General features: G+C 37.3%; 1 protein-coding gene across 1 annotated transcript; it reads right to left on the bottom strand.

The window, feature by feature from the left end:
• Positions 1-9917, bottom strand: LOC101851084 (coenzyme Q-binding protein COQ10 homolog B, mitochondrial). Its single transcript, XM_005088973.3, has 5 exons — positions 9732-9917; positions 7807-7992; positions 5792-5984; positions 4015-4116; positions 1-2966 (listed from the first exon to the last, which is right to left on the bottom strand). The coding sequence occupies exons 1-5, from the start codon at positions 9806-9808 to the stop codon at positions 2802-2804; spliced, it is 723 nt and encodes a 240-aa protein (XP_005089030.1). The 5' UTR covers positions 9809-9917; the 3' UTR covers positions 1-2801.
• Between the last annotated feature and the right edge of the window lie 388 nt (positions 9918-10305).

The following is a 10305-nucleotide window of genomic DNA, read 5'->3' as shown; positions in this document are numbered from 1 at the left end:
TATGGTCATTGGATGATTTAATCAAATCATTCATGTTGCTGTACTCTTTTTACTCCGGTAATACATGTAATGTCTAAAGTACGGTAATAACAAAATCTGGAGGAAAAAAAAACCAACAAAAAATTCTCACACATCAGAGGATACCTTAAGCTAAAAGTTTTTGTACACTCTTTAATTACTTTAATGCATCAAAATATTCTTTGTAATTAAGGAGAAGTAGTTTAGACACAATAAGGAAATTCCCTTCCAAGAACAAATGTACAGAATCTGCTTATGAATAAATAAAATGATATTCAAACATATATACAAATACAGACTGTACATAAGTTCCTCAATCCACCGTGTTTCGAAAGCATACATGTAGTTGATCTGAAGCAATATTGACACACCAAGTGAAAAATTTAGAAAGTTAGAAATATAATGCTAGATCAACAATATGCTCCACTCCAAAGAAAAGGTGTGAAGGACAATAAATATAGTCTGTAAATTGCTGTACTATGGACAAAACATCCCCTCCTTAGTTTTATAAATAATATAGACTAGTACTAGTAGGATCATAAAAAGTAAAGCAATTAAACTTCACATTCATATGTGGTTTTCCTCAGTGTATATTTTGCTAGTTGAAATTGGGACAGACTCCTCAAAGCACACAAACAAAGAACAATGGCTTCTGAGTTGTGTTCTAACAATAGGGGTAACACAATTAACCTTTATTGAACATTTATAGCGGAGTGCAAAATTATTATTATGACGCCCATTTCCATCATAGACACATTGAAAAAATAATGTGCAATTGTATAGGTTCAACACCCCTCGTAACACTGTGAAGTTATTCACAGGCGATAGGACTGAGCTAAAGGAGAAAATCCGCCCATTCCCCAAGGATGCAATGTCAGACTTAGCTAAGGCTCGAACTCTCAAACCCACAATCTCACAATTTTGAGTCCGGTAGCCTAACCATTAGGCCACAGACACCACGGATAGAAGTATCAAAGATCTGCAAAATTGCTTACAATGCATATATTAATAATCGAATAGCTGTGTACTATTGTCTTCTGTATCAGTAGGCACGAGAAACATTGTAGGGGACTAGAAATAAAAGCTGTTGCTCGTGCCATTTGGAAGCTAAAACAACTGCAGCATCAAAAAGGAACTCATAATTATTTACAAAATGAAGAAAATAAAGACACATAGTGTCATTTCACCCTGTATGATATTCCAATCATCCTATTTAAAAAGTTGGTTTGTGACTTTTCATACCAGAGCATGATTTTCTCCATATGTTTATTTCCATATAACAACAGCAAACTCCATTAAGAAGAGAAATTTGGTTTACTTGCTCTTTTGAATTGGTAAAACATCTATCTTCCAGTATTCATCATCAATCCAAGTGACTTCTTTAAAAAAAAAAAGAAAAAACGAGCCACAAAAGAATATAAATAACAGACAGTACTCTCCAATTGAAACAATGTAATCACGGCCATGGTCCAAGTAATACATCCACCTTGACGTTGCAGAATTTTGCTCTTTTTTCTAGAATGTAGTTGATTGTGTTAATCCAAAGTTGCTCATGAATAGCCTCTGAAAAATGACTATTGATATTTGTCAAGTGTTTCATCAATTTTCACAAAATGTAGTTTCATCACAAAATTATGATCAGAGACAGTGCATAAATCTGTTTGTGATATTGTGCTCCCAGATCTGGTATCAGGCAGAGATTCTCAACACCGGTATCAATCAAAATACTACCTATGAATTAAAAGAAATCACAGCGAAAAATATCAGAGAATAGTATTTCGATCAGTGCTCTCACTCTCAAACTGTTACAGTTACAACTGGTATCACATATCAATTCACATGACACTTCAGACACACGGAGTAAAACAAACTGTAGAGAGGAAAATACCACGCTCATGCTCAAAGCGACGTCTTTCTTTGCAACAGTGCGTGCTGGTCATAAAGCTGTTCTCTATTTTGAGGTCAGTTCTAAATGACATATCTGAAAACTTTTATCAGTCTTCTCGTTCAAGGGAGCTCTTAATATGAGAACAAAAGAATATAGAATTTCTAAAAAAATGTAATTGCTAAATATCATGAGAAGAAAAGTACCTTTTTACATGGTGTTGTACTGAAAATTAAAGTGTGGTTGATGAAGTTTTACTGCAATCAAAGGATGGGCATTCTAAGTGTATTCTGACCAAATTGAAAGAACATTGCATAACCAAAGAATATGCCTTTGATGGAAGTCCTCATTGAAACAGGAAGTCTGAGGGGACACTTCAGTAACCCACTTTCAGCACTTTTTAAGGACCCCCGGGAAAGTGTTGAGTTCCTGCACGCTGTTGGCATTGCTGACAGTTTATGATGCCACAGCGCCAGAAAAGAGAGAGAGAGAGAGAGAGAGAGAGAGATTGAAACAAGAATGACAACATAAAGGTTACCACCTGCCACAGAGATGTGCTGAAATACTACATCACATTTTGGTTACCTCAGAAAATAGTTGGTCATGGACACTTATTGGAACTGACAGAAATGATCAACAATCTTGTTTCCTTTTACTTAAGAAAAAAGGGCTTAAAATTACCCGAAAGACTCACATGAAAGTGTGGTGTCTTGCTTTAAAAATGTAAACCCCTGGGAGTAAATCTCCTCTCATCATTCGACTTTATGATAATGAACAAAAAACATTTTAAAATTGCTAATCTCAAGAGATAAAACAGCTTCAAATATATTATATTTCACACGATTCAAGTGGCACAATATGCCATATATATGTACAACTGAACTAAATGTTTCTTAGGTCAAGAACTGTATGCTATAACTTTAGGCTTTTGAGTTTTTATAGACTCTGGTCCATGAAGCTGCCGGGCTCTTTTCAGAAAAGCATTCACCATGGTCTTTACAACCTCATCAAAGAACACAGTTGCTAATTGTGAATGCAGTTGGGATCGAAATTCAAACACAACCTGAAAAAAGAAAGAAAAAAGACCTGTATAACGAGCTTCATTGTTGCAATGGATAACATAAATACAAGCAAAAAATCAAGTGTTTAACAATATTTTGAAGTGAAAACCCAGAAGAATTTTGTGTAACTGGAAAATAAACTTTCTCATACCTTACATAAAAAGACAATATTCCAATTACACAGATTATTATCAAGCTATGTACGGTAAAGTTTAAGGAAAAACTTTTTCACAGCAAAGAATCACATCTGAGAAAAAGGGAGGGTTCGAACATAAACCATTAATCATCAGCTCCTATTCAAATAGGAATGGTATTTGATGTGCATAGAAGTTCACAGTAAGTCAGCTCACTCATTGAAAAGAAGAGAAGAGATCACACGAGAGCACCAATCGAATAGTTGCAGGACTGAATGAGTGCTTAGCTTTTAAACACTCTCCTGTAGATAATAATACTCACCCAGCCTTTATTCTTATTTTACCCCACCCCTCATGTAATCTTGGGAAAGTAATTCCAACGGTCAGTATCTGTGCAAACATTTATATTTCTGTCATGGAGATGGCAGAAAAGTGAACTTAGAATTTAAAGGCCACGCCACAAAAAAAAATGCAAATTAAGGACGTACCTTGTCTATAGACATCCCTAACACAAACTAATATTAACCCTATCCGTACATCGTGTTTTACTTTTGCTCCTACACGACGTGGGGAACTCTGTGCCACCATATTCCAAAGAGGAAATTTACTCGTTAATCCGATCAGTACGCTTAGCATAGCAGTCGGTCAAAATGATTTTTTGAGAAATACTGAAAGTTTCAAAAAGATCTTCGTACTAGAAGTATTCTAAAATGTGAAGAATACAACCCCTGGGGTACAAAATGACCCCAGGGTGTACATATAGGGTTAAGAAAGTGAAGCAAAATGCACAATACATGTAAACAAAAAGTGGGCAGAGTTTAAAAATTCTTTAATTCCCATAATTGAAAAGTGGCCTCACAAATCAAAACCTGCATTAAAATTCAAATGATTATTTCCTGAAGCAAGCATAACTTACAGAGAAGTCCAATGTACAAGTCTTTGGATTTCCGGCTACTCCTGGGCTGAACCTCCATATAGTGAGGAGTTGAGTGAAGAGTCTTCCTTCTGTGCATTCTGACTGGGGACAAAACAGCAACAAGATACAAATATACAAACAGTTATAATAGCACAGACATCTGAAAATAGAAAACGAGGTATGCAGTTATATTCAATCAAAGCAATAGCCTTTAAGTTAAAGGTTCATTTAAAATATATTTATGTGTAGATTTTACTTTAAAAAACGTTGATTTATGACACAAAAAATGTAAATTTGCAGTTTTCAAGTACTGTCAAGCTCTGGAAGTCACCACATTTTGGGGGCCATTTTCTCGCTAATTTTACCCTGAATCGGGAGACCTCCACATCTTTCAATTGCAAATATCTTGACTTCTATTCTTGATAGTTTAGTTTAAGTGAGGTTTTACTGTGCTGGCAACTGCATTAGGTTATATGAGCCCCAAGGGGTAGATGTCAACAGAGAAGTCCAAATGGGGAATCAGGCTTACTTTGCTCACCTCTCTAGCCTCAACAGCAAAAAGTCTGCTTCGACTATCAAGGAAATAGTAGTTCAAAAGAGAGTGACAAATATACAAAAGAAGTAGTAGAGGAAAATGACGATAGTAAGGATGAGGAAAGAAAAAGCAGCAGTTTCCCCTATGTTGTTTTGGCATTCCGCACAGTATGAACATGACATAGATAAATCAGCCCATTTACTCATTTACAATTCTACTGTGCATAAGAACATATATCTAGATAGATGCCTACTTTTTCACCAACAGCAAGACAAATGAATAAGCTATAAGGTGATAGCAATAGTGACGAGACACACATTGTTTTATTAAGACTGCGACACAGCAGATGTATAATAGCAGTCAGAGTCAGTTGAGAGTGAGGCATGAAAACAAAAAATTTGGAGAGGACTAAAGAAATCTTCTAAAAAAAAAATATATATATATATTTTAAAAAAGAAAAAAAAAAGAGGAAGGAATTCTGAAACCCAAAACCAGAGTAATATTTCCCTAGGAGCACAAATCAGCAAAGGAAGAGCAATTTACAGACCCGCCACTCTATGAAATCCAGAAATCAGGATCTCAGAAGGGAAAATCGGGATTTGGAGAAAAAAACCAGGATCAAGGACAAAGCACCAAGATGACTGCCAAGCTTACTTAAAAATTTCCCTGGGCTGTCCATAAATATTCCATGTGTACACTCTGTGGGTGTGTGTGTGGGTGATCATTATAGTTTTAAGATCCTGAAGTATCACATCAAGGACTCCTAGTCCAAGTCTACCCCCCCCTCCCCCCATAAGTCTTCAACCAGCCACCAGCGGAGAATTCTGAGTGATAACAAAAGCGAAAGTAGAACTTGAGAATGTCCCAAGTTTGAATGCCAAATTGATACAGTACTACTTCCATTATAGTTGAAATAACACGAGTGTGCAAAGATCCAACACAATAAGGGACGAGTCAACTACCAAAACCGGCATCGAATTAAAAAAAAAACAGTGCTTCGAATTCCTGCAGACAAAAGGTTTCACAGGTGCTTCCTGCGACAGAGAAGAAGGCAGAGTTAGTTTATAGAAAAATCCAGTGCAAGAGATGGCACAAAAAAATCAGGATACATGTGACCCAAATCAGAAAAATCGGGACACTAGATATTTAAGGCAAAAAATCTAGTTATCCCTATTAAATCGGGATGAGTGGCACGTCTGAATTTATCTACTTAACTTTATGACATTTGTATGCACAACTCACATGAACAAGGTTTGGCCTAACGAGTTTAATGGTAGACATATATCTTTCCTGCACTGGAGGAAACCCAATTTCCATCTTTGCTTTGCACCCATTTGCACGGACATCAAAAACAGTGGAGCTGGTGCACCAAGGGATGAAATGTTTGTAGCTGCCAATGTCAGAGACAATGTCGTACATCTGATCCATAGAGTACCTGTACCAAAGAAAAGATAGACAAAAGCAAAGAGCATTAACAATTTGAAAACATCTTACATTGTCTTACATTCAAACTTTCTAGACCAAACTTGAAAGTACATTATGTTGTTGTTAGCGATCCAGTAGCATCTGAGCGTTAACTTTTCTGCATGATGCCATTCGGTAATAGTTGCATGTTTGTTTTAATTCTTGTCTTGAGGAGTAGAGGCAATTAGATGTGTGGGGTAGCTTGGGAAGAAAACATCCCCTGAAATCAGTTAGTTTTCTACAGAAGAACAGATGATGTTCCACTGTCTCTGAGGGGTAGTCATATAGTGGGCAGGCAGCAGACTGCTTTACTCCAATTCGGTTGAGATGTTGGTTGAGGGGTACATGTTGTGTTTTAAGTTGGAAGATTATGGATTGATCTCCCCTCCTCAACTCATTGATTGGATCTTTGGCCAGTGGTTTATTCATGTGGCCATACATCCTCCTTCCTGTCGTACCTGTGGCCCAATCATTCATCCACTCTTCCTTGAGGTTTGACTTGATCATTTGGTAGCAGGTGGTGTAATTCGTAGGAATTTCAGGCTGAGGGAGGCTAGCTCTTTTCTTTGCCAGAGCATCAGCTCTTTAATCATTTCCCGGTATCCCAGTGTGGGCAGGAACCCATTGTAGGGGACTACTCTGACGAGGTGCCTACTTATCAAATTATGTAGACTCCAAATCAAATGCAAATATCTTTGTTCACATCAGTCCCACTCTCAAGTGTCTCTAGTGTTGAAAGGCTGTCTGTAAAGATAACGATGTCTGTGGTAGCAAGTGGGTTAGTGTCAAACAAGTAGTTGACGTAGTTTGCTGTGTTGGTGATAGCCTGTTGTTCGGCAATGAAATTGGAGCAGAAGGACCCACTGGAATTAAAGACTTCTTTTTTTTTTTTATCCCACTGGGCAAGTTGATCACTGACCTACATCCAGCGTTGATTGTTGCCTTAAAGGCAGATCCATCAGTGGATCCATGTTGGTGGATAGGAATCAATTGTTTCAAGGGCAGAATGTTTTAGTGCTACAGGATATGTGTTTTTATTGCTCTTGTCCAAAAGTGTTTTCCTAATTTCTGGCTTTGCTATGGTGAGATGTGGTGGGAGAGTTGAGGGAACTCTTTCCAGAGGTTCTCGTCTTTCAGGGAGGTGATGCTTTTCTTGGAGATTGAGAACAGTGTCCAGTACAGATTTTGTATTTTTTAGTCTTTGATTAGGTTTCCACTTCTCAACAAGGATTTTAAAGTACAACATTAAACCTCAGCATGTAAGATTTTGTAATAATCTCAGACAAATCAAGGCATTTTATATTCCAGCAAAGGGAGAGGTAGAGAGAGAGAGAGAGAGAGAGAGAGAGAGAGAGAGAGAGAGAGAGAGAGACAGCATTGAAAAACATGAATTCTAATAAAATATCAATTTCTATGCAAATTGTGAATTCCTTCAGTTAAAAAACAAACACATAAGCCTGTAAAAAATTGAGTATTGAGACTTGACTCACCTTTACAAAAACTATCAAAATACGATACCAACAGTTAAGGACCAGCTCCTGTACCTGCCTGTTAGTACCAGCCTTTGCTGAGAGGGACATATCTCAGCAGACAGACAGAGGATACTTCATTAAAAAAATTTTCCCCACTCAGCTTTCAAACTACTTGCAACAGTAGAAAACCTGACCGTTACACCACAGACAGGGTAATTCAAAATTGTACTAAATATGGAAATTTCAGATCCATAGAAGAACACAAAAAAACCCAGTGAAACAAAAAATTAATTGAAAAGCAAAAGCAAAATAAAATCTCACCCAAGTATCCGGCGTTCAGAATACTCTTTCCGTTTTGACGCTTTCTTTAGAGGATTTATACTGGGCAGCTTGAACAAGTGTCTGACCATCTGCACATGATGACTTGGGTGTGTGGTCAGGGATGGGACAGGCAAACTCTTCAGGAGAGGACTTTGGACTGGTACCACAGACAGACAGGAGAGACACCTGGGACAGAACAGAAAAAAACAACAAAACAACATCTCATGAGTTACTGCTGCACAGTCGGCATAACGAGATTAACAATAACTGAGGAATACACACACATCCCAGGGCAGTGGATGCTTCATGTCAATGTCATTTATATCTTCATCAATTATAATGAAAAGTTTTAAGATTTTAAAAAATGTCATATTTCACAGTACTTAAGCTGAACAGATATAAATATGTGTTCAGTGAGGAGACGCTGTTCGCGGATTTGCTCCCACCCAACCCATTCCACCTCCCCACTCCCGTTTTGTAGATTTTAGTAACTTAGTAATACAGCTACATCCATCAGTGATGTAGTGTGTCGCAAGCGAGCATAATACAATGTGTAACGTTGAAGAGTACTTTAAAATAAAACATAACTGTAATTCAGTACCAATTTTGTCTTGTTCCCCTCGTGAATCCCACTAATCTAACTCCATCCGTATGCCCCAGGGTCGTTTTGTTCTCCCGGGGTTGTATTCTTCACATTTTAGAATACTTCTAGTTTGAAGACCTCTTTGAAACTTTCACTACTTTCAGTATTTCTCAAAAAATCATTTTGGACAGTCTGCTCCTATGCAAAGCGTATCAATCGGATTAACCAGTAATTTTCCCCTTTGGAAAGTGGAGGCACAGAGTTCCCCATGTCGTATGAATATGCTAGTAAAACATGACGTACGGATAGTATAGGGTTAAAGTTGTGATTTTATGAAAATGCTATCATTTTTAGACTTTAGTAAAGACCCAAATCAAACCTTAGAGGAGCCTCGACATGTCGGCTTCCAGGGAAAACGCCAGAGATCAGCCCAATAACTTTTACAGGCTGGCGAATGCTCCCAAGGCTTTAATTTAAATAAAGTGAGGACTCACAATTAAGTTAAAGTAAATGATCAAAGCGAGACATCTCATTAATTCATCTAGTAATTGGTTGACAGGTTCCCTTGAAGTAGCGCAGTCGGTGTTAGTATTATTAACAAAACATGAAGATCTTAGTGTACTGCTAGCCCCACTGTTCCACCAACTTTATGCTTGTCCCAAGGTGGGCCGTATACTAGATTTGATTGTAAATTTATTACAGCTAAAACCTGATTTATTCGGAATCAAGGCTTTAATTGTTTTTGAGGCGACAAGTTGGGCTATCGGTTTGTGCCATGATAGCCGATTTGCGCCCTCAATCTGGCTAGCAAACCGACCTGACCCAAGCTGATGGTGCCAATGAGCATCTGGTACTAAATAACTAACACAATAATTACAATTTATCTTTGCGGGTAGGCTATAGCAGGCCTTTTATTCACTAATTAGCCTACTAATTAATTATTTAATACAATTAAAAAAGTAAGTAGATTCTAGATCTAGATCTAAATCTAGATCTAAAATCTAGATCTCTAGATTAGATTTAGATCTAGAAATCTAGATTCTAGATCTAGAAATCTAGATCTAGATCTAGACTAGATCTAGATCTAAATCTAGATCTAGGCTAGTCTTGTAATACATTGGCCGATGTGCCATGATGACTATAAATACTGTCCTTTTATTTTTGTGTTTGTATTTACAAGACTTTGAAACCGTGAAGAAAGAATTACGTGTGACCGAGTTTTGAAGTTCGATTAAATAAGACCAGGGTGAATGTCATCATCAGCAAAAAAGATCCGAGTCCAGACTCAGACTCGATCCGATTGAAAGTAAAGACAACAAACGCTTTCTTCACAAAATCTCACCTTGTATCGGTAGCTGTAATTTCATTCAGTCGCAGAACCCGAACGCCTGGTCTTATAATACCCCTCAGTCCGGCCATCGTCCTCGACCTACCTCTAGATCTCTACAAAAGCTAGCTACAAACCTCTGTCTGCCACCCGGAGTTTGACTTGACACAGAACACACTCAATAGGATTTGATCAACACACCTATTTTAGATCTTTGTTCTGTAGCCAGATAAATGATGAGGATAAAGAAAAAGAAAATCAAGCAATCAAACGAAAAAAAAGACTCTCAGTCTATCTATACAAAGTCATTTTATAAGGCAGTCATACATTTTTGTCTTACAGAACGAGTTTACAGTATCATTAAATAGCTCTTACAATAATTTTGTTTAAAACAATTTTCAGAATTTTTTTCAGCCAACTTGGCAGTAGATATTTATAGACACGAAATTTGGAAACCCCGAAACCCCAGTTACATCACCTTCGTCTATAATCAGTTTCGAATCTTTTATGTTCTCGTTAGAAATGAATTTGGTCTTATGAAAGAATAACCTTAACGTTTAAGTATAGATCTAAAAGAGTATATTGTAAG

The sequence above is a fragment of the Aplysia californica genome, unplaced genomic scaffold (genome assembly GCF_000002075.1).
Source record: "Aplysia californica isolate F4 #8 unplaced genomic scaffold, AplCal3.0 scaffold00002, whole genome shotgun sequence".
Taxonomy (NCBI): Eukaryota; Metazoa; Mollusca; class Gastropoda; order Aplysiida; family Aplysiidae; genus Aplysia; species Aplysia californica.
The sequence above is the reverse complement of the archived record's forward strand: the minus strand, read 5'-3'. Positions and strand labels throughout refer to the sequence as shown.

What these genes read in the sequence shown, in the direction of transcription:
- LOC101851084 (XM_005088973.3), bottom strand. Translation starts at nt 9,808, where the DNA reads ATGGCCGGACTGAGGGGTATTATAAGACCAGGCGTTCGGGTTCTGCGA. An exon ending in ATTACAGCTACCGATACAAG is followed by an intron (nt 7,993 to 9,731) that starts GTGAGATTTTGT and finishes GTTCTGTCCCAG; the next exon opens with GTGTCTCTCCTGTCTGTCTG. An exon ending in CTTGTACATTGGACTTCTCT is followed by an intron (nt 2,967 to 4,014) that starts GTAAGTTATGCT and finishes TTCTTTTTTCAG; the next exon opens with GTTGTGTTTGAATTTCGATC.